The 21,174-nt window shown below is 32.2% G+C and overlaps 1 protein-coding gene across 1 annotated transcript; it reads left to right on the top strand.

Moving 5' to 3' along the window:
- The first annotated feature begins 3,313 nt into the window (after positions 1-3,313).
- LOC127701494 (monocarboxylate transporter 14-like) lies at positions 3,314-14,043 on the top strand. Its single transcript, XM_052205376.1, has 7 exons — positions 3,314-3,490; positions 5,978-6,311; positions 7,287-7,430; positions 8,884-9,807; positions 10,277-10,456; positions 13,160-13,285; positions 13,677-14,043. Exons 2-7 carry the CDS (start codon positions 6,071-6,073, stop codon positions 13,820-13,822), a joined length of 1,761 nt encoding a protein of 586 aa, XP_052061336.1. The 5' UTR covers positions 3,314-3,490; positions 5,978-6,070; the 3' UTR covers positions 13,823-14,043.
- The last annotated feature ends 7,131 nt before the right edge of the window (positions 14,044-21,174 follow it).

Genomic DNA, 21,174 nt, shown 5'->3' with positions numbered 1-21,174 from the left:
AATAACTGGGTCCCCGTTCCAGGTGAAGGTCTATACGTTAAGTACATATGTTATCTCTTTTATTTTATACATAAAAGGTAACGATGAATCATATGCTTAAGTTTTTTTTAAATTGTACACAAAGGAGAGATTAGGTCATATGCTTAATTTATACGAGAACCAAAAGGAATGACATCAGCATTTTTTTTAACTGTTTGTTAGTGGGGCTTTAAAAGGAAAACTTTAAGGAAACCTTAACAACATGTTATCGGATAATTTTAAACTTACAGTAAATAATAAGGTTTGCAAAAATTACCTACATACGAAAGATTTACTCTCTTACAAGTGTTTACTAGTAAAGAATCATTGAAGATACTTCACTGTCTGCATATGAAAAATGAAAATAATACTTTCTAAATTTCATGAGTCCCAAGCGCTTTTCTGAAATTTCCTTCTTCAGGAACGTTAAAAACCAAAAATTTGAATGCCAATGATGTTTAAGAACTGAACAGTTGAAGAACTATCTGACCAAAAAAGACCTATATGAAATACCGTTTAATTAAAGAAAACAGAATATTTTGGGGACAGCTAAGTTGAAGTAATTAATGTTGCAGCATTTTAATATAATTATAAAGATGTGTAGGGTATAGGTCTAAAGAACAGGACACACACACTAAAAAACCCAACAACAAGAAGCTATATCGAGAGGTCAACATCTGACTTAAACAAAAGACTAATGTATTTACCGTATGGAAATAAAACAATCATTTACGAGGTTCTTTAACCGTGACAGGCACATGAAAAGTGTGTATGATTAAGTAATGTTAGCCATTATCCCCTTCAATCTCAATAATTAGAAAATAAGTTCTGAAACAAATAGCTAACCTTACCTCTATGATACCATTATAATACACAACAAACAATATAACCGTGTTAAAAATGTTTACAATAACTGAAAGCTAACTCAAAGTATTTAACCTACACTCGAAGGAGGCAGTTTTATGAGTTGGAGTCTTAGAAATGTAATGCTTGGATTTTTTTCCTCCACCCAAATGGTTGACTGCGGTGTTGGGGTATAGAAATACAGTCGTCCCTTTGACTTCTACTGTTTTGACTGAAAATCCCTTGTTAAAGTGGAAACTGTGCGGGATGTATAAGTACGAAGCCACGTTTAATCAGAATGGAGACGTTTAATCCAATGCCTCGTGTACAGAAAGACAGATGCTCTCTAAAAAATAAGAACCATTGTAAAACCATTCTGAGGGGTCCGTTTGTGGCCTTTTGCAAAGCCAAATTTCTGTCCATATTCACCATAACCTTATTTATCAGTGAGAGTCTAAATTTTCCGTCTTTCATCCCCGGTCGACCTTCCTACCTAGCAGCACATATTTATTGTGTACTGTCAATTTGTTCTCGACCTGAAAATACATGAAATATTTGTCACTGAACATAAAGTAAACAAAAGTAAATCATATTAATAAGTCTGTTTAAGTATCGTTGAAATGTAAAAATGTAGAATCCCATCTGGATATGATCAGATAGTGTATAGAATAACAGCTATTTAAAAGTATAGGGACTACAAACACTTCCTAGAGAAATCCTCACTGGCTGTGCGTTTGTTGGTCCCATCAGAAGCCTCGTTGGTGGATGTCTTTTGTAATATTTTAATTAAATGTTTTTGTTCTACAAGACATGTGTTTTCAATGGCAATTATTTGGTAGGTAGTGTAAAGTCTTTTCCCTACTTGTGCGGTCAATTTGAAGCCTGACATCTTGTATAAACATTTTTCTGTTGTTGCAGACTTTAAATGTTTATTTGTTTTTGTTTTTGTTTTTTGTTTCTTTTGGTTGCTGCCTGATTGGCAAAAACCCTACATCTCTTATATCATTTTTTGTATCTGTTTGTTCCAGAACTTGTAAGTTTTAAATGGTTCCGGTATACTACTTTCATCGTTCTTGTGGCAATATACCTCAAGGTTCGACTGAGGTATTGAAAAATGGTTACTTGGACTTTTTACATCTGACAGTTAAACTCATGCTGAAGAGGGGGTCCGTTTAGTTTGCGGGATATACAAATACGCACTCACGTCCAGTCGAAATGGGGACGTTAAATCCGATGCATTGTGTAGGGAGAGTGCAAAACTTTTTAAATATCAATGAAATCTTGCACCAACTATTTGATGGGTCCGTAAGTGGCCTTTTGCTACAACGTAGGGAATAATGTCGGGTTTCTATAAAAAAAAGTAAAGAAAGATGTTGTACAAAATTTAAGTATACTCATGATTTGTTACAAAATGAAGGCTTTATGAGTAAAGAATATTGCCGCACGATTCTCATATTTTGAAATATGCGCGTGTAAACTTTAATTTCTTTTTCAACAAAACTGCAATCGAAATTTAATATAATTCATGGTAAAATTGATAAAGTTAAGGCGTAAAAGGAGTTACTGATTAGTAAAACTTGTTATAATGATCAAACTTCGTACGTCACTTTGTACTAGACCCGGCCACTGAAACGCAGATAGCTGACGCAAGTAAAAAAAAAAATAGATAGCTGACGTTCGAATTAACTTTGTGATTAGATTACAATTACATATATTTGAACAAGTTGTAAATATCAACGTCGCTGCAAAGTGTGGTATGTCCTTGAAAGAAAATTACCACAGCTGCATGCAAATTAAATATTCAAGTGCGATTAAATACGTTATTGTGAATAATTTTATACTTTAAGTTTGTTTCCACTTGATGGATTTTAAGTCCAATAATCTCTTCGCTCATTCAAATTTTTTCAAGGCACATGGTCAATTGGTTATGCATGTTTACTTTCAGCTACATAGACATCCACATACTTTGACATGACAGTCGAAAGATAGGGCTGCAGGTATGTGCTGATTATGGTAGTTTTAAGTAATAATGGCATTTTTGTTAATCTCAATATTGCAAAATCTCTAAATACTTGTTAGGGAACGACCATTTAACTTCAAGGGAGGGTTATGGTTTAAAAAAAAACTGATCCCCACTTGGATGAAAAAAATATTCTGGTCAAGCAGATGACAAAAAAACTACTAGTTGTGTAAAGGTTTACTTTGAGATGGCGTGTTAGAAGTTACCACCACACATCAAAGTAGTGTTCAAATGAATCTCTTGTATCATACTTTGATTATACGACTGCGCGTCAAATTATGTCACCAGACCAAATAGGACTGCGCGTCAAATTATGTCAGCAGACCAAATAGGAAATAGGATTAAGATATTTTGATTAAATTATAAAGAGAATCATAATATGCAATATTTGAATAAAATTAGAATTGACCTTTTTACAAAGGTAAATGACATATTACGTTCGTTGTATAAAAGCACCCAGCTGTTTGTGTTTCCTGTTATGTTCATATACTGACAATACATACAGTCAGCAGCATTTACGATCATTGAACTTGGATATTCTGTATTGTGGATATATATTAGGGGATATGCACATGCTTGAGTAGGATTTTACTTACCGTCAGTAATGGGGTAAGTTTTTTGATAACAGTTTGATGATGATATTCATACATAAGATATTTACACGAAATCTTTTATAAGAATTTCATAAAAATGATATTTATATTAATATATAGTAATATTCATATATATTGTATTTGTATGTACAGTTTTATTTTGCTCGAATCGCTAATTACTGAAATCGGAACTATATAGTTTTTAATATAGAAACCTTTCAGACAAAATTTGTGTCTAAAATTATCTCAGCTAAAATAGTAGATAACTGAATTGTCCATAAAATCAGTAGAAACTATTAAATTATTACTTTCTATAAGGATTGTTCGTAAAAAGTTTGCAAGGGTTCGCAAGTTTATTATAGGTAGTCTTGATAAGTTTTGCATATTTTTCTATCGTATGTTTAATAGGAGAAACGTCGCCTTACAAACCCTACAACTATTCTTCCAATGGTGGACCTAGAACGAGATTCCGAGAGAGCGAAAAAACACGTAAAATCGATTAAAATTAGATAACCCTTATAATTTGGGGGTGAATAGATTAATCTTACCCGCGTTTGTCCTTGTTAAGATTCCAATTGACCTCTCCTTTTTGAAATATAAAAACTAAAAGAAACCTGAGCAGAGTATGGATTATAATATGATGAATGCCGTCCAGGAGTCCGAACGCCAAAATTTCGGTATCCGGACAAAATCCGTTTTTATCCATAAAAATATCTTTACCGAACTTGGTTTGATAAAGACTCACAGACATACTTTGATGCGATTAGATGAAAGGATCATGGTTACAGCAGCTATTGATAGACTGGAGTTTCAGCAAAATTTTAGTTTCCATAATTCAAACTATAATGCAGTTGGTTTGCTAATGCCCAATGGAATGCAAAAGAACCCTTTGATTTTGGAGTCACTAGGTCAAAGGATAGGTAACAGCAGTAATTGATAATAAAATTGAGAATAGAAACGGGGAATATGTCAAAGAGACAACAACCCAACCAAAGAGCAGAACACAGACCAAGGCCATCAATGAGTCTTCAACACAGCGAGAAAATTCCGCACCCGGAGGCGGGCTTCAGCTGGGCCCTAATACTGTTATTGAGGCAAACGTTTATATCTTTTGAACTATATATGAATATTGACAAAACTTAGCTTGATACAATCTCTTGGAAAGAAGAATTACCTATTAATTTTTGAGTCTGTGTCCGAAGGTCAAAGTCACAGTACCTATTAAGAGACTGAAAATTTGGGAAAAAGTTTCTTTTCGATGCGCAATATCATTTGAGCCATGAATAAGATCTTTACCAATCTTAGGTTATAAAAAATCCTATTGATTTTTGATGTCAAAAGGTCGAAGGTCCATGTCAGCATTTTAGTCTTTTAAACTAATGTCCACCATTGTCAAACTTAGTTTGAAAATGCTCCTTGAAAGAAAAAAGAATTTTTGTTCCTCAAGTCAATAATCAAGGTCACAGCTCATGTAAAAAGACTGAACTGCAAGTTTTGTGAATCGTGATCTTTACCCATCTTTGATGAATATCGTGTCTTTGGTCGAAAAAGACCACTATTGATTTTCAGGTAATTTAGTCGAAGTTCAAGGTTACAGTAAAAATTAATAGATTGAAATATGAGCATAATGTTTTGCTTTCCATCATCTGATATTAATTGTCAGCAGACTTAAAAGTCTTCGTCACCAATACACAAACTGTTTCTTTTACTGCCTAACCATTAAGAATCAGCTTTTGAGCTTCTGAAATTTTACTTCAAACGTGATTTTCGTAGTATATAGGCACTGTGTGTGTTTCTTTTTAAACGCGAGTGAATTAAATAAATCTGTCAGTGGTAAAATTGAAATATCAAATCCGTCATAGTAAACAGCCAACCCTCTGACGTGTCTTGCTGTACATTATATATGCAGTTGATAGTATAATTGGATTTAGTCATGAGATACTTTAAGAGTATAGATAATATCTACTAATAATGTTAACAAGTGCAGCGTGTTCTACAATGAATTATGTAATATGTTCCGGACACTATTATATATTTAATAATTAAAAAACCTTATATGGACAGCTGTACTTTGCATATTGTCACCTTTACTGGTACTGATTTTGGACAAATTTTTAAGTTCATGGTGGGAAAATTAGTGCTTTAAATGTATATAAGAAGATCGTAAATACATAGCTACAACTGAAAAGTAGATGCAGATTTATGAGTGCTTTGTGTTTGATATATCAGTATGATTTTAATGTATCTGTGATACTGAAAAATTTACAAGCTATTTGTAATCACAAGTAAAACAGATAAGTTATATAAACCAATTGCCCCAAAGGCTTTTAAATATAAACTGGAACGTTATTTATAACAGGGTGTTTTATCAAGTGTCGAAATAATCATAATGCATAATGATAAATTGGCTGATAAGATTATCAATTATTACAAAATAAGCATAGCCATATAAACTAGTGTCATTTTTTAAACGATGTCTGTCTTTTTCTTTAACTTTCATTAGAGATTTGCACTAACATACGGCCACGTATGTGAAGTAGATTTCCTGATCAAAATCGTCGACAAATCAATATATACGTAGTTTGGGCATACCATTATGGAAGAGAAAGAGAAGAAATATCACGAGGACCTAGAAGATGAGGATCTAATCCCGACACCCCCAGACGGAGGATGGGGCTGGATGGTAACCTTTGCATCACTTATTTGTAACTTTATTGTCGATGGAATTGGTTACGCCTTTGGTGTTCTGCTGCCATTTTTTGCCGAACATTTTGAGGAATCGAAAGGAAAAGTTTCTTTGGTTGGTTCTCTATTGTGTGGTGTATCCTTATGTTCAGGTAAATATTATTGTACACACTGACACACGCGTTAATAAAAAGAAAAATGTGAAAATCAGAAGAAATTGTTAGATTAATTACTCGTATTTGATTTTTATTGTTCGAATCACGATTTTATTTGATTATTTTAGATTTAGCATTTTTATAAACGCATATACAAAATGACAGTACAGTCTGATTTCACATCTTTAACCTGTGCAGATGGATCTCTATTTGATGTTTGATAAACTGTTACTACTAGGACACATACTTTTGCAAGGAGTCACGTACTTATCTGCATAGTTCAGAGACCTTTAAAATGCGTACTTAGTACGAACGTCTACAGAAATAAACCAGGAAATATTAAAAATATAAAAATAGATAGTCCTGAGCATGGAAGTGCTACATTGACATACATAGTACTACATTGACATACATAGTACTACATTGACATACATAGTACTACATTGACATACATAGTACTTCATTGACATACATAGTACTACATTGACATACATAGTACTACATTGACATACATAGTACTACATTGACATACATAGTACTTCATTGACATACATAGTACTACATTGACATACATAGTACTACATTGACATACATAGTACTACATTGACATACATAGTACTTCATTGACATACATAGTACTACATTGACATACATAGTACTATATTGACATACATAGTACTACATTGACATACATAGTACTTCATTGACATACATAGTACTACATTGACATACATAGTACTACATTGACATACATAGTACTTCCATGTCCTGAGAAACTATAAACTATTTAAATCAATAAGGTAGCCCTTTCCTTCGATGAAATATCAAATGTTTTATATAGAAAAGTATGGAAATCTTTAAATGCAAATGCTACATGATCAGTACTTTATTCTTAATCAATAATTTCTTTTGCTCAATAGTTTAATAAAACGAAATTTTATACACATCGAAAATAATGTTCATTTTTTGTAGGTCCCATAGCCAGTGGTCTTGTGAACAAATTTGGTTGTCGTCCTGTCACAATTGCAGGAAGTATAATAGCTTCGGTTGGATTTTTATTGGGATCCTTCGCTCCTAACCTCAACATACTTATATTAACATATGGAGTTCTCGGAGGTAAAACTTCTTTGTCTACATTTTTTAACAATATAACAAACACTGTTGAAACAAAGACAAACACACTTCGTCAAAAGATAAGCAACAACTTCATTTCAACTATTTTTATTGATTTATTTTTTAATGCGAATCAATAAATGTGCTGAACATAAAAAAAAAACGACAAAGGGATTTACATCAGCAATTTGAAAATATGATTATAAAGAAAAATAACTAAGTCACAGGACAATTTCATTCTTCATTTTCAGTCAATGATGTTCCTATTGTTATAGACAATGGACAGTTGGACGAAACTTCAGGAGCACAAACTGCTGACCTTCCGGAGGACCTGAAACCCCTTTCCTTTTTTTCGTTTTACTAAGCATGGTTTGCGTAAATCAGCCTTTAGTTTTCAGTTGAGTATTCTGTTTGACTGTTGTAAGTGTTTTCGACCTTGTTCGTTTGGCCCTGGTGTTCTCTCTTTTTCTTTGTTGTTGTATAACGCCCTTGGTATCGTCTTACTCTATAAGTTGATAAGCATGCAGTTCACCGGGCATTTTGAAATTTCCTCCATATCTTAAAAAATAACACACAGAAAAAAAAAATCAACCTGATATTTTTTCCCAAATATGATTATAAGAAAATATAAAAGTGTTGTTTAACTTTTGACGAGATAAATAATTTTGCAAGAAAAAATTTCGGATATTATAATTACATATTTAATAAAAAATAATGTGATATATGAACCTGCTCATTTATCGTAGCAGAATTTAAACTGTAGTTAAAACTCATTTAAAAACCAAGTCGAAAGCAGAGTCGTTGTAGAAAAAAAAATCAATATATATATATATATATAAGAAGATGTGGTATGATTGCCAATGAGACAACTCTCCACCAGAGAACAAATGACATAGAAGTAAACAACTATAGGTCACCGTACGGCCTTCAACAATGAGCAAATCCTATACCACATAGCCAGCTATAAAAGGCTCCGAAAATGACAAATGTAAAACAATTCAAACGAAAAAACTAACGGCCTGATTTATGTACAAAACAATGAACGAAAAACAAATATGATATACAGCAACAAACGACAACCACTGAATGCAAAATATGGCGGGATTTAACTAGTTTGCTGGCGCCTAACCCTCTCTCCTACCTGGGACAGTGGTGTAACAGAGCAACATAAGAACAAACTATAGCATTTATTTGTTAAATATGATAATTATAAGAAATGATTATCATAGATTTAACTATACGACAGACTTAAATGTTGCTTACAGTGTGTCGATAGTCGCACTCGTTTCAAAATGAATACCGGTTTTCATACGATATGAAAGTTTATAACAGCACCACGAGACAAATTGTTTTAGCCAAAAAACAAATCAGGTTGTATAAAATGAAGACTTATTGTAAACAAATGTAGATATTTGTAAAATATTATTTCTGTGCACGTGTTATTTATGTTTTACAGGTCTTGGTTTTGGTTTGATATACTTACCATCGATAGTAACAGTAGGTTTTTATTTCGAGAAAAGACGAGCAGCTGCCACAGGAATTGCATTGTGTGGTTCTGGAATAGGAACATTTGTATTCTCGCCGTTAAATGATTATTTGTTGGGACTGTATGGTTGGAGAAATTTACTTTTTATCCAATCTGGAATAATTTTAAACGGTGTTGTATGTGGAATGTTAATGCGACCTCTGAAAGTGAAACCCAGAAAGCGAAGTAAGAACGATACACTTAATAATGATGCGAAAAAAATGTCTGAAGAAAGTCGTCAAAGGACAGAGTCTGATCCAGATGTTTATGAAAGAAACATATTGACAGATTTGCAAAGCAAAGACCCGTCTATAAGGGAAATTACTAATGGCAGAGGGTCTTTACCGGAAGTTCATTATGTTAGCACTAAAAGTAACGAAATAATTTCAAATATGAAAGAAACATTCCAGCCTTTGATTAAAAAAGAAATCATTCCTAGGACAAACCGAAGTAGAGCTGATTCGCAACCTTCAGTGATGCAACACAGAGTTGACTTTGCAAGACCAATGTACAAGAAAGATATATTCTATGGTGGAAGCATAGATAGAATACCACAGTTTAGATCTCAGCCTAATGTCCATAGTTATGTAGCCAGTATAACGTCTATTCCAGGAATAGATGAACCAGAGAGATCCTCAGTTTGGGACAAATGTACATGCTTGCCTAAAACTGTGACAGACATTCTTAAGGAAATGTTGGACTTTTCATTGATGTTGAAAATTTCGTTTTTCATGTTGTTTATAGGTAACTTTTTTGCGTGTACTGGATATTTTATTCCATTCAGCTATATAGTGGACAGGGCTGTACAAATGGGTATTTCCAGTTCTAATGCTGCTTTCCTGCTCTCAATAATAGGTAAACACTCTATTTTTTATAATTATGTTACTTGAAAAACACGTTGGTATGTGTTGAAGACCAGATGCGCTAAAAACTACCTTTGTTTATAAAGATTAAAATTAAAAAAAATGTTTTCAAATTCACAGAAAACATTATGTATAATTGCATATAAAAAAGTCAATATGTACACAAATCTGTTTACATATGTTTATTAAAAATTTGGAATATAAATTAGAGGCAACAATAATCAAACAACTAATCAAGGCAAAAAAAACCCACAAACTTTGTGAATCGCATGACCAAAAAAAAAAGAAGCGTGGTTGCGTACATAGACAGGGTAAGCATCTCCTGCAAATTTTTTTAAAGTATGTTTTTTATTTGCTTCGTTATTGGTTTTTCTCCTTAAAATGGTTGCGCTAATAATAAATAGAAATGCACAAAGAGCTTGATAATTCACTTTCCATTTTCCAATATATTTTTCATGCAGGAATCACCAACACCATAGGTCGGGTCCTTTGTGGATTTCTCGCTGATCTCAGTTTTGTCAATCCTTTAATTCTGAACAATGCAATGCTAGTATTAAGTGCAGCAGTTTTGTTCCTTGAGCCACTGTGTACAACCTATGCAATGCTGGTAGGATTTTCAGTGATATATGGTTTATGTATAGGTAAGTAAAACTTTCTTTATTTCTTTATTTTTGAATACATATTAGCGTGTGTTATTTTATCACGCGTTAATCGCACACAGTTTGGATCAGATATAACATCTCTTAAAATCTGTTCAGAACTTTCAGGAGAAAAGTCTCCTGGTGCCTTTAGAGCAGTTTCTTGCAGAACTGACCTCAACTGCATTTATAAATAGCATATAGCCTGAGGGAATCTACTTTTCGAAGGAGCATTCCAACATATGCAATAATTAATGTAATACAACACAACAATGTTTTGTTGTTTATATTATTTTGGATTTGTAAATGTCGAACAAACCGAGCCAATAATAATAATAATAATAGGTAATGTTTTACATTGTTTTGGATTGGCAAATGTCGGACATATCGAGCAAAATTAATAACAATGATAATGTGTTCTTGACATTGTTTTAAAACTGTAAATGTCAAATCACGACTACAATTAGAGCTTATAGTCAATCTAAGGAATGTTAATGGTTTCATTGAAATTGTTTCAAAAATTATAGTAAATTGGGTCGATGAGAGGTATCAAATGGTAACCACTTGATATACATTTTGGTAAGCTGTCGTTATTCAATGTTTCCAATTGGATGCTTACCAGTTTTGAAAGGGAAAAAGGGGAAGATATACAGATAGTTAACCATATATATATATATATATATATATATATTTAAAATAACACCTTGATAGGCAGCTTTATGTATTTATCTTCATATCTTCTTACTACATACTTCAACAGTTGACTGAGGTATAAATTTATGACTACCTTGACTTCTCCGTCCGCCATAAGACAAGTGCTGAGTGGACATGTCTGATTGGTTGTCAGGGATGTACACAGTCGCGAACTGTTGTTAAATAGACGTTAAATCCGATGTCTGTATGGTGTTTGGAGAGTACAATTACCTCCTCTGCGCGTTTAGAACGCTTAAAAATACTATGTGGAAAATCCTTAGGTTGCCTGTTGCAAGGCTAAATAAAAAGGCTAAATTTTTTGCAACATCAGTAATGCCTGAGTTATTTTTTCCTATGGAAATAGATAGAGCATTAAAGCAATATCATTAAATTGTATAATAATACATGTATTAACTTAATATCTGGGTACGAACTTGAATAGTTTAAAGATATATGGAAATTTACTCAAATTACAATGGCTATTCTTAATTTTTTCTAAAAGAGAGTGAATTAAACAGTTATTCATAATACCACTTTAAAATTTTAGTAACCGTTTATTTTTTTAAAGAAATTTTGGGCTTAAAAATGAAACAGTTTCAAAACTTTTACGGTCGTATAATGGTATGACGTCGTCTTCGTCGTCATCGTCGTCCGAAGACATTTTGGTTTCCAGACAATAGCTTTAGTATAAGTGTATGGATCTCTATGAAATTGTACCACAAGGTTCCATTCCAAAAAGGAAGGTTGAGTTTAATTTGGGGTTATTGTCCTAACTGTTTAGGAATTAGGGGCCAAAGACGAGCATTTTTCTTGTTTCAGGACAATAACTTGTGTATAAGGTTATGGATCTCTATGAAATTGTACCACAAGGTTCAATACTTCAAATGGAAGGTTGGGAATGAGTTTGGAGTATATAACGGACCTAATCGTTTCGGAATCAGGGGCCAAAAAACAAGGATTTTCTGGTTTCCGGACAATAACTTGAGTACAAGTCTATTGATCTCTATGAAATTGTAACACAAAGTTATATACCAAAAAAGGAAGTTTGGGATTGATTATGGGGGTTATTGCACCAAACCGTTAAGGAAAAAGGGCCCAACAAAATAATTTCAATGGGGTTCAATTCAAAGTCTTGAATTCTTGGGGTTCTTTAAAATGCCGATTCTGATCGTGTATTTAGATTTTGAACATTAAGGTCCAAAATTAAACTTTGTTTGATTTCAACAAAAAATGAATTATTGAGGTTCTTTGATATACCAAATCTAACCGTGTATTTAGATTTTTAATTTTGGGCCCAATTTTTAATTTTGTCCACATTAAGGTCCAAAGGGTCCAAATTAAACATAGTTTGATTTTAACAGAAATTAAATTCTTGGGGTTCTTTGATATGCTGAATCTAACCGTGTATTTAGATTTTTGATTTTTGTGCCAGTTTTCAAATGGATCCACAGGGTCCAAAATTAAAAGTTTATTGATTTTATCAAAACATGAATTCTGGGGGTTCTTTGATATGCTGAATCTTACCATGTATTTAGATTTTGGATACTGGACCATGATATGACCTTTTGTCGCCTTCGAAAGTTTTTAATTATACTATAACCAATATTCCAACTCCCTTTCTGCATTGTCGACTGTTTTTAACAATTTTCCTGCTTTTGGGATGTCGCTTCATTTTTATGCACCACCTAGGGGTATTACGTCCGTCCGTCCATCCGTCTGTCCCGCTTCAGGTATAAGTTTTTGGTCAAGGTAGTTTTTGATGAAGTTGAAGTCCAATCAACTTGAAACTTAGTATACATGTTCCCTAAGATATGATATTTCTAATTTTAATGCCAAATTAGAGTTTTGATCCCAATTTCACGGTCCACTGAATATAGAAAATGATAATGCGAGTGGGGCATCAGTGTACTATGGACACGTTCTTGTTAGTAATAGAATATCTCTTGCCTTTGGGATGCCGCTTCGTCTAATTATAAAATATCTCGACCGAAAAATTTATCTTTTTATTTTCAGCTGCATATACATCAATGACTTCACCTATAATATGCGATCTCCTTGGAATTGGTAAACTGTCGAATGCTTTTGGTTTACTTATATTGGCCCGTGGTGTGTCGGGCATATATGGTCCCCCTTTAGCAGGTGAGTTAAAAAAAGCAAAATAAAGTTCGTTAGTCTGCGATTAATATTTTAATTTATCTCCAAAAAATCTTTATTTAATTTTTTTTGTTTGTTTGATTTGTCTTTGTTTTTTTGGTCGGAAACAACCATTTTTTTTTCCAATTTTTCAATTTCAAAACACCAATGTATAGTTCGAATATATATAAACAATACAATAACATGAAATCAGACTATGAAAATAACTTAAATTATTTTAAACTTTTCAAAATATTTTATAACACGTTTGTTATTTTTTAACAAGCAAAAAGCAAATGAACTTCCACCTTTTTTAATTTACCTTGAAGTTCGGTATTTTTGTTATACTTTTTTATAGTCCATACTTCTAAAAAACCCTAATATCCTTGATTTGAAGGTGCAGTTTTCCAAGCAACCAATAACTATGACGCTTCATTTTACCTTGGTGGAGGAATGTATTTATTGAGTGCTGTCTGTCACATGGTATTACATTTTCCATGCATTAAAAAGGAGGAACAAAGAAAAGAATTAGACATAAGATAAACACATAACTAATATTCCGGATTTACACAAAGGAGTATTTGGATCTCTAGTCTGTCATTGTAAATCACATTTGTTAGGACATGCGACGTTTAAGTTAAACTTCTTTGGTTTTAGCCATTGAAAAACGGACTATATGAATTTTTGATTTTTTTACTTTTTTACTGACGTATAATAAATTATGCATAATTACTATAATAGATAAACATATTTGGTTTTTCGTTTGAATTGTTTTGCATTTTGTCATGTCGGGGCCTTTCATAGCAAACTTTACGGTTTGGGTTTCGCTCAATGTTGAAGGCTGTAAGGTGACCTATTGTTGACGTTAAATCCATGTCATTTGGGTCTTAGATAGTTTCATTGGTAATCATTTAACATCTCCTTATTTGATATTATGCAATTCTTATTAAATGTTATAATTCTATGGACTAATATGGTGGCATTATATAGATGTCATTTTAATAAACTTAAGTCAAGCTATAAACATACAAGCCTTGATGTATTAAAAAAAATCACATGAACTCCAAACGGTGCGTAGACAAGGTAATGTATGCATGCGTCACCCGTTATACGATTCAAAAATGGTATGCAGCTGTAGGTGTAAAGTAAGAAAATAGAAAACCTGTAACAATGATACCTCTAAAATAAAAAGATGAAATATGTGACGGGATAGAAGTATATAGTGAGCTATGACTCTTGTTCTCTTTCTCGCCAATTTACATAATGGTGTGTTTGTGTAACTCATAAACAATAACTAGAGTGAAAATACCAAGGAGCAATCACAAATCATGAGTCCAAGAACACCATGATCAAAAGAAAAAAGATAAACAGACTACCAACGGTGTGACCCGCCATGACATTTCCAGGCTTATGAAGGTAGAACGTCATTGTGACCAAAAAATGCCGTTTACTATATGTGCCTAGCCACGATATATCCAGGCTTACGAGGGTACCTTGTCTAAAATTGGCTTTTTGTATATTTATCTAGAACATACTGAAACAAAACACTCTGTCGTGTTATTATGACCTATTTGTTGTAATAACAATGAAACGAGTCTTTTTTAATATCGATATAATGAGAGTATTCGATGACGGCTTTTTATTATCGAAGGCATTGTAATTCAAAAAATACAAAATGATTGTATTTTATTGGCGCTCAGTAATCTCCAACAGCGTGAATACACATTTCAAAAGAATTAAATTTACTACAATACAAACAGTTGTTAACTCTCTTTTAGAAAATTTTAAATTTACTACAATACAAACAGTTCTTAGCTCTCTTTTAGAAAATGTAATTTAAACTTGTATTGAAGTTAGTATAAAATTTGTCAAAGAAATCTTTTAGAATTATTTTTTTAATTCGTTCTTTTAACTTAGATTTATGATTCATGTCTCTACACCATATAGCATGCGAAGCGTAACAGTTTGTAAGTAGTTGTTCCTATGTATATGCATTTGATACGGTGCATTTATTATGGATATATCTTAGACTTCATTTATGAAAATCTATAGAGCAGAGAATTTAGATTGTTTGATCAGTTTTATATGTAGATTCAAATATTTTTCATTTCAAACGATAACGTAAAACTTCTTCGGAACTTATATAGGATGTGTATTTCAGTACCAGCAACAAAAAGAAGCCAAGGTAAAGTGTTAATCTCTTCTTCACAAATACTCATTCAATTGAACCTTGAGGATTTTGAAGGAACCATCTGAAAACAGTAACAAATTTGTAAATAATTGATTTACTTTCAATTTATAGATTAGTTTTACCCGGCTTTAACTTATGAAGCCAGAGGCGGATTTTATATATATTTCTTTTAGTTTTGGGGGTGCTTGGCCGCAGCTACATATATGGTAAATGTACAAACTTTTTTCAAATGCCACTTCTAACGTTGTCATGGTACCCAACCCTTTTCAGAATCCTTGAACTGCAAATAAAGTTAATTAATAATATTTTAAATCTACACTGCAAACCTAATTTACGACATCTTTGGACTTTTATGATAAATACTGTGTCTGGTCTTTTCTGTTTACTTATCTATGGAGTAACTGTACATCGCATATATTCACGTCAATCGTTTTATACCAATCGACTGTCCATTGTATAGATAAATGCATTTTATTTCTTTATATCCAGTAAAGAAACTTGATTCGTATGGAACCAACAACATTGTACAGTTCAAATTTATGTACAAAATAGCGTTGAAAATAACATATGATGGGAGGGACGTATTAAGTGGTTATGACTTTATAAAAATAAGAAGATGTGGTTTGATTGCCAATGAAAATACTCTCCACCAGAGACCAAATGACGTAGAAGTTAGTAACTATAGGTCAACGTAAGTAAGGCCTTCAACATATAGCAAAACCCATACCGCATAGTAAACTAAAAAAGGGCCTAAAATTTTTTTTGCTCGCTTGCTTTATATTTAGCTAAAAGCTTTAAATTATATAAATTTCATACGCAATGGTAAAAAGCATCCAAAACATATATTCAGTAAAGAAATAAATGTGCATGTCCCCATACGAAATTTTACATAACGTTTATATATAACATCTAACGACGTTTTTCTTACAATGACGTTCTACCTCCATAAGCCTGGAAATGTCATGGCGGGTCACATATGAAAAAGTTTAAGATTGTATTAAACGTCGAATTTCTTTCTTTAAAACATGTCCATATATACCGACTCGTTTTTGACTCGATTTTCATAGTTACAGTTTTCGATTGACTATTATAGTCCTTGTTAGTGTTCGGAAATGGCATTACAATTAGGTCATGGTCAAAGGTCAAGGTCACACTCTACATATGAGCCTTTTCGTGTTCGAATCTCCTCAGAAATTGTAGAAGATAACTAAAAGGTACTGTTGCAAAATGTTCGAACAACTGTGATACAGTTTTGGGGAATTTGTTACGAGGCGGTACTATAAATTCTTGCAGGGGTTATTTGCCCAGTAATTGTTTAAATTAAAGATTAATTTGTTTAAGCTTCAATCTTTTGTATTTGAATGTGATGCATGGGACCTCTTAAAAAGGTAAGTTGGAAGGAGATATCACTTTGTATTAAAACGTTTTTATTAGTAAAAATAGTATATGTTAATTAGTTTATCATATTACACTAACTAATGCGAACTGACCGTACAGTCTGTTACTATCACATAGTATTTATTCATTATTCATACATGCCGATAAACTTTGTAACATTTACACCTTATCATAAGAGAAATATGCCAGCTTTAACGTATTTTGCTGCAAGTACACATTGTTTATACAGACTGTATGTATGTATATTTTTATTTTCTTGGAGCTCTCTATACTTAGCGTCATGTATGCAGTGTTTCGCACACATCAGTTAAAATTATGTAGCAAAAAGTTTTAAATAATCGTATTTGAAACATGAACGAACATGTCTTGGTTAATCCAGACAGACAACAGGACAAGAGTAAGATGAGTTATGGTGTCATGTTTCCAAAAAGGTATCAATATATGATGTTTTAATACTTAGCGTCATGTATGCAGTGTTTCGCACACATATATGCTAGTTTCCCAAAGATAACCCATCCAAAACACAATTTCATTTTCTTAAATTGAAGAAACGGTTTAAGAAATATCACAATAGAATACAACAGAACAATTCCTTGAGTATCTGCATAAATAGACGCATACAAAGAATCATCCAACGGAATATGAACTTTACTTTTGACCCAAAAATAGCATTAATGAAAATAAAACAATTACTTGATTTTTTCTGACCTATTCTGAAATACTCCTCTTCATACTTTATTCTTTTGAAAAAGAATATGTTGTATGGCTATACGTAATTGTGGCAGCGACTCAACACCACAAAAACATCACGAGATAAACATTCTGTCATCAGGACAGTGCACCGTACTTGTTTGTTTAACCTTTGTCGTTGTAATTTTGATTTTTTTCGACCTGCTATACTTTACCTTTTTTTTGGACAAGACCAGTATTTTATTATTCATGCAGTTTGTTTTGCATGAATAAACAATCCCGTCCTCTTCTCTTCGATTATGACATCACAGAATGTGTACTTGCCATAAGCAAATCACATGTGGAGCCGGATCTTCTAAACCTTCCGGAGCACCTGAGACCACCCCAGTTTTTAGATGGTTTCACGTTGCTCAGTCTTAGGTTTTCTGTGTAGTATTTAGAGTCCGTTGTTTGTATTTTTTTATTTGCCGTTTTTCGTTTTTGCCATGGTTTTGTTGGATACTCTTCGACTTATAAATGTTTATTGTCTCCTTGTTATCCATATGCAAGGTTTAATTTTCCCAATTTTCTTTAAAATATGATCATTTGAAAGCATGCAGGTAATGTAGATTTTGATCATGCTTCTTGCTATCTCTCATTCAACATGGTACTAAATCTTTATATATTTTAAAATGAAAAAGTTTTAAAAAAGTGTATGTTGTGCTACCGTTAAATGCCAATTGATACCTTTTTGTATATCTATGTATCGTCAACGAACCAAGCCAAATATCAAATTCAATCAGAAATGGGACACATTTGAAAGTGGAAACCGAGACAAATAAACACGAAATAAATCAATCTAATATAACTAATCAAGGGAGATAAATAAAAATTTCTGATATTTGTTTTAAGTTGCCGGATTTGTAAATTCCAATAATTTAAAAATAGATTTTCCGAAAACATCAATTCTGTTTATAACATGGTCTATTTCTCAGAAGCAATACGTTACATAAATGTTAAAATTCTACGTCAAACGAATATGAAATTAAACTGTGATTGAATAAAAGAGGATTGGTCAGCAGTTGTATTGCATTTATCTACGCGTTGTTTGGCCGCTGACTACAAATCATATTTAATACAAAAGCATATAGAATGTATAGCATCCTACGCACTTTGTTCATATTAAAACTTCAACTATTTGTTTATATTATATAATCAGACATTTACGGGAAATTTCATACTTCAAGCATAGTAAATTTTAATATACTAGTAAACAAATAATACTTTACACAAGTTTGAACTCAAATTCATCATAAGATATAATAATAAATTTGAAAAATTAATAAAATTATCCAATGAAAACATTCATTTCCAAAGCACTTGAAAATGATTCCTAAAATCTGACTTAATCTCAAAGTGAGAAACTATCGTGTTATTGACCACAGGGGTCAAATTTATTTTGCGGAAAAAACTGATAAAAATCGGCGCGAAATTTCGTTAATTAACTTTTTGCATTCAAATATGTGACTAACCAAGATATTTCAGTGCAGGCTTATGGGAGTACCTTGTCTAAAATTGGCTTTTTGTATATTTATCTAGAACATACTGAAACAAAATTGTTTTTTTCTACATTTATCTAAAACATACTGAAACAAAACACTCTGTCATGTTATTATGACCTATTTGTTGTAATTACAATGAAACGAGTCTTTTTGAATATTGGCATTATGAGACTATTCGATGACGACTTTTTTGTAATCGAAGGCACTAATTTATAAAATACAAAATTATTGTATTTCATTGGCGCTTTAATAGTTATCTCCAACAGCCTATTTGAATACAAAATTCAAATGAATTAAACTTACTGCATACAGAAAGTTCTTAACTCTCTTTTAGAAAATATAATTTAAACTTGTTGTAATGATTTAAGTATAAAATTTGTCAAAGAAAGATTTTAGAATTTTTTTTAATTTGTCTTTTAACTTAGATTTATGATGCATGTCTCTACACCACGAGCATTCGCGTAACAGTTTATAAGTAGTTGTTCTCATATATGAGGGTCTGGATTGGGGTTTACAGAATAGAGAATAATGGGCGAAAAAAAAATAATAAATAATTGAGAAAAATGGACCAAAAAAATAAAGAATAGAGAATAATGCGGTGCTAGAATATAAAGAATAGAGAATAATGGGCAAAAAATATAAAGAATAGCGAAAAATGGCCAAAAAATAAAAAATACAGAAATGAAAGACCCCCATCCAGACCCTCATATATGCATTTGATACGGTGCACTTATTATGGTTATATTTTAAACTCCATTTATCAAAATCTATAGAGCAGAGAATTTTGAATTTTTTTTATCAATTTTATATGTAGATTCAAATATTTTTCACTTCAAACGATAACGTAAAACTTCTTCGGAACTTATATAGGATGTATAGTTCAGTGCCAGCAGAAAAAGAATCCAAGGTACAGTGTTAATCTCTTCTTCACAAATACTTATTCAATTGAATCTCGAGGAAATTGAAGGACCCATCTGAAAACAATTATAAATTTGAAAATGATTGATTTACTTTCAATTTATATATTATTTTTACCGGGCCTCAACTTATGAAGTCAGAGGCGGATTTGTAAATCTATTTCTTTTCTTTTAGTTTGTTTTGGGGGGATGCTGGGCCGCAGCTACATATATGGTAAATGCATAAACTTTTTTTTTCAAATCCTTGAACTGCAATTAAAGTTAATAACTAATATATTTTAAATCTACGATGCAAACCTATTTTACGACATCTTTGGACTTTTATGATAAATACTGTGTCTGGCCTTTTCTGTTTACTTATCTTTGGAGTGACTGTACATCGCATATATTCAAATCAATCGTTTGATACCAAACGACTGTCCCTAGTATAGATAAATGCATTTTATTTCTTTAAATCCATTCATGAAGCTTGTATTCTTATTGAACCTACAATATTTTATAGTTCGTCACAAATTATGTAGACAAAAGTGTTGAAAAAAATATAGGATGGGAGGGGGTATTAAGAAGCTATGACTTTATAAAGATAAGAAGATGTGGTATTATTGCCATTGAAAAAGCTCTCCACCAGAGACCAAAATGACGTAGAAGTTAACAACTGTAATGTATAGGTCACCGTATACGGCCTTCAACATAGAGCAAAATCCATACCGCAAGGTTAACTAAACAAGAGCCCCCAAATATTTTGAAATTTTATGATTAGTTAGCTCGCTTTAGCTAAAAGCTTTAAATTATATAAATTTCATATGCAATGTCAAAACGCATCCAAAACATAAATTTACTACAGAAATAAACGTGTATGTCCCCATACGAATTTTTTCATGACGTTTATATATAATTGTTAACGGCGTTTTTCTAACAATGACGTTCTAACTCCATAAGCCTGGAAATGTCATGGCGGTTCACATATACGCAAAGGCATTTACAATTTTAATTATACCATGTTTTTGTTTAAAGTTTAAGTTCTTGTATTGGTTTTTGAAATTTGTTGGAAAACAATGGACTTTTGAAATCAATAAAATGGCGAAAACAGTTTTCGAGTCTTGTACCATTTTTTTCAACAGTGGATCGTGCAGAACAATAACTTCTAGTTTCTTACAA

The sequence above is a fragment of the Mytilus californianus genome, unplaced genomic scaffold (assembly GCF_021869535.1).
Source record: "Mytilus californianus isolate M0D057914Y unplaced genomic scaffold, xbMytCali1.0.p SCAF_5, whole genome shotgun sequence".
Lineage (NCBI taxonomy): Eukaryota > Metazoa > Mollusca > Bivalvia > Mytilida > Mytilidae > Mytilus > Mytilus californianus.
This window is presented reverse-complemented; position numbering and strand designations above follow the sequence as displayed.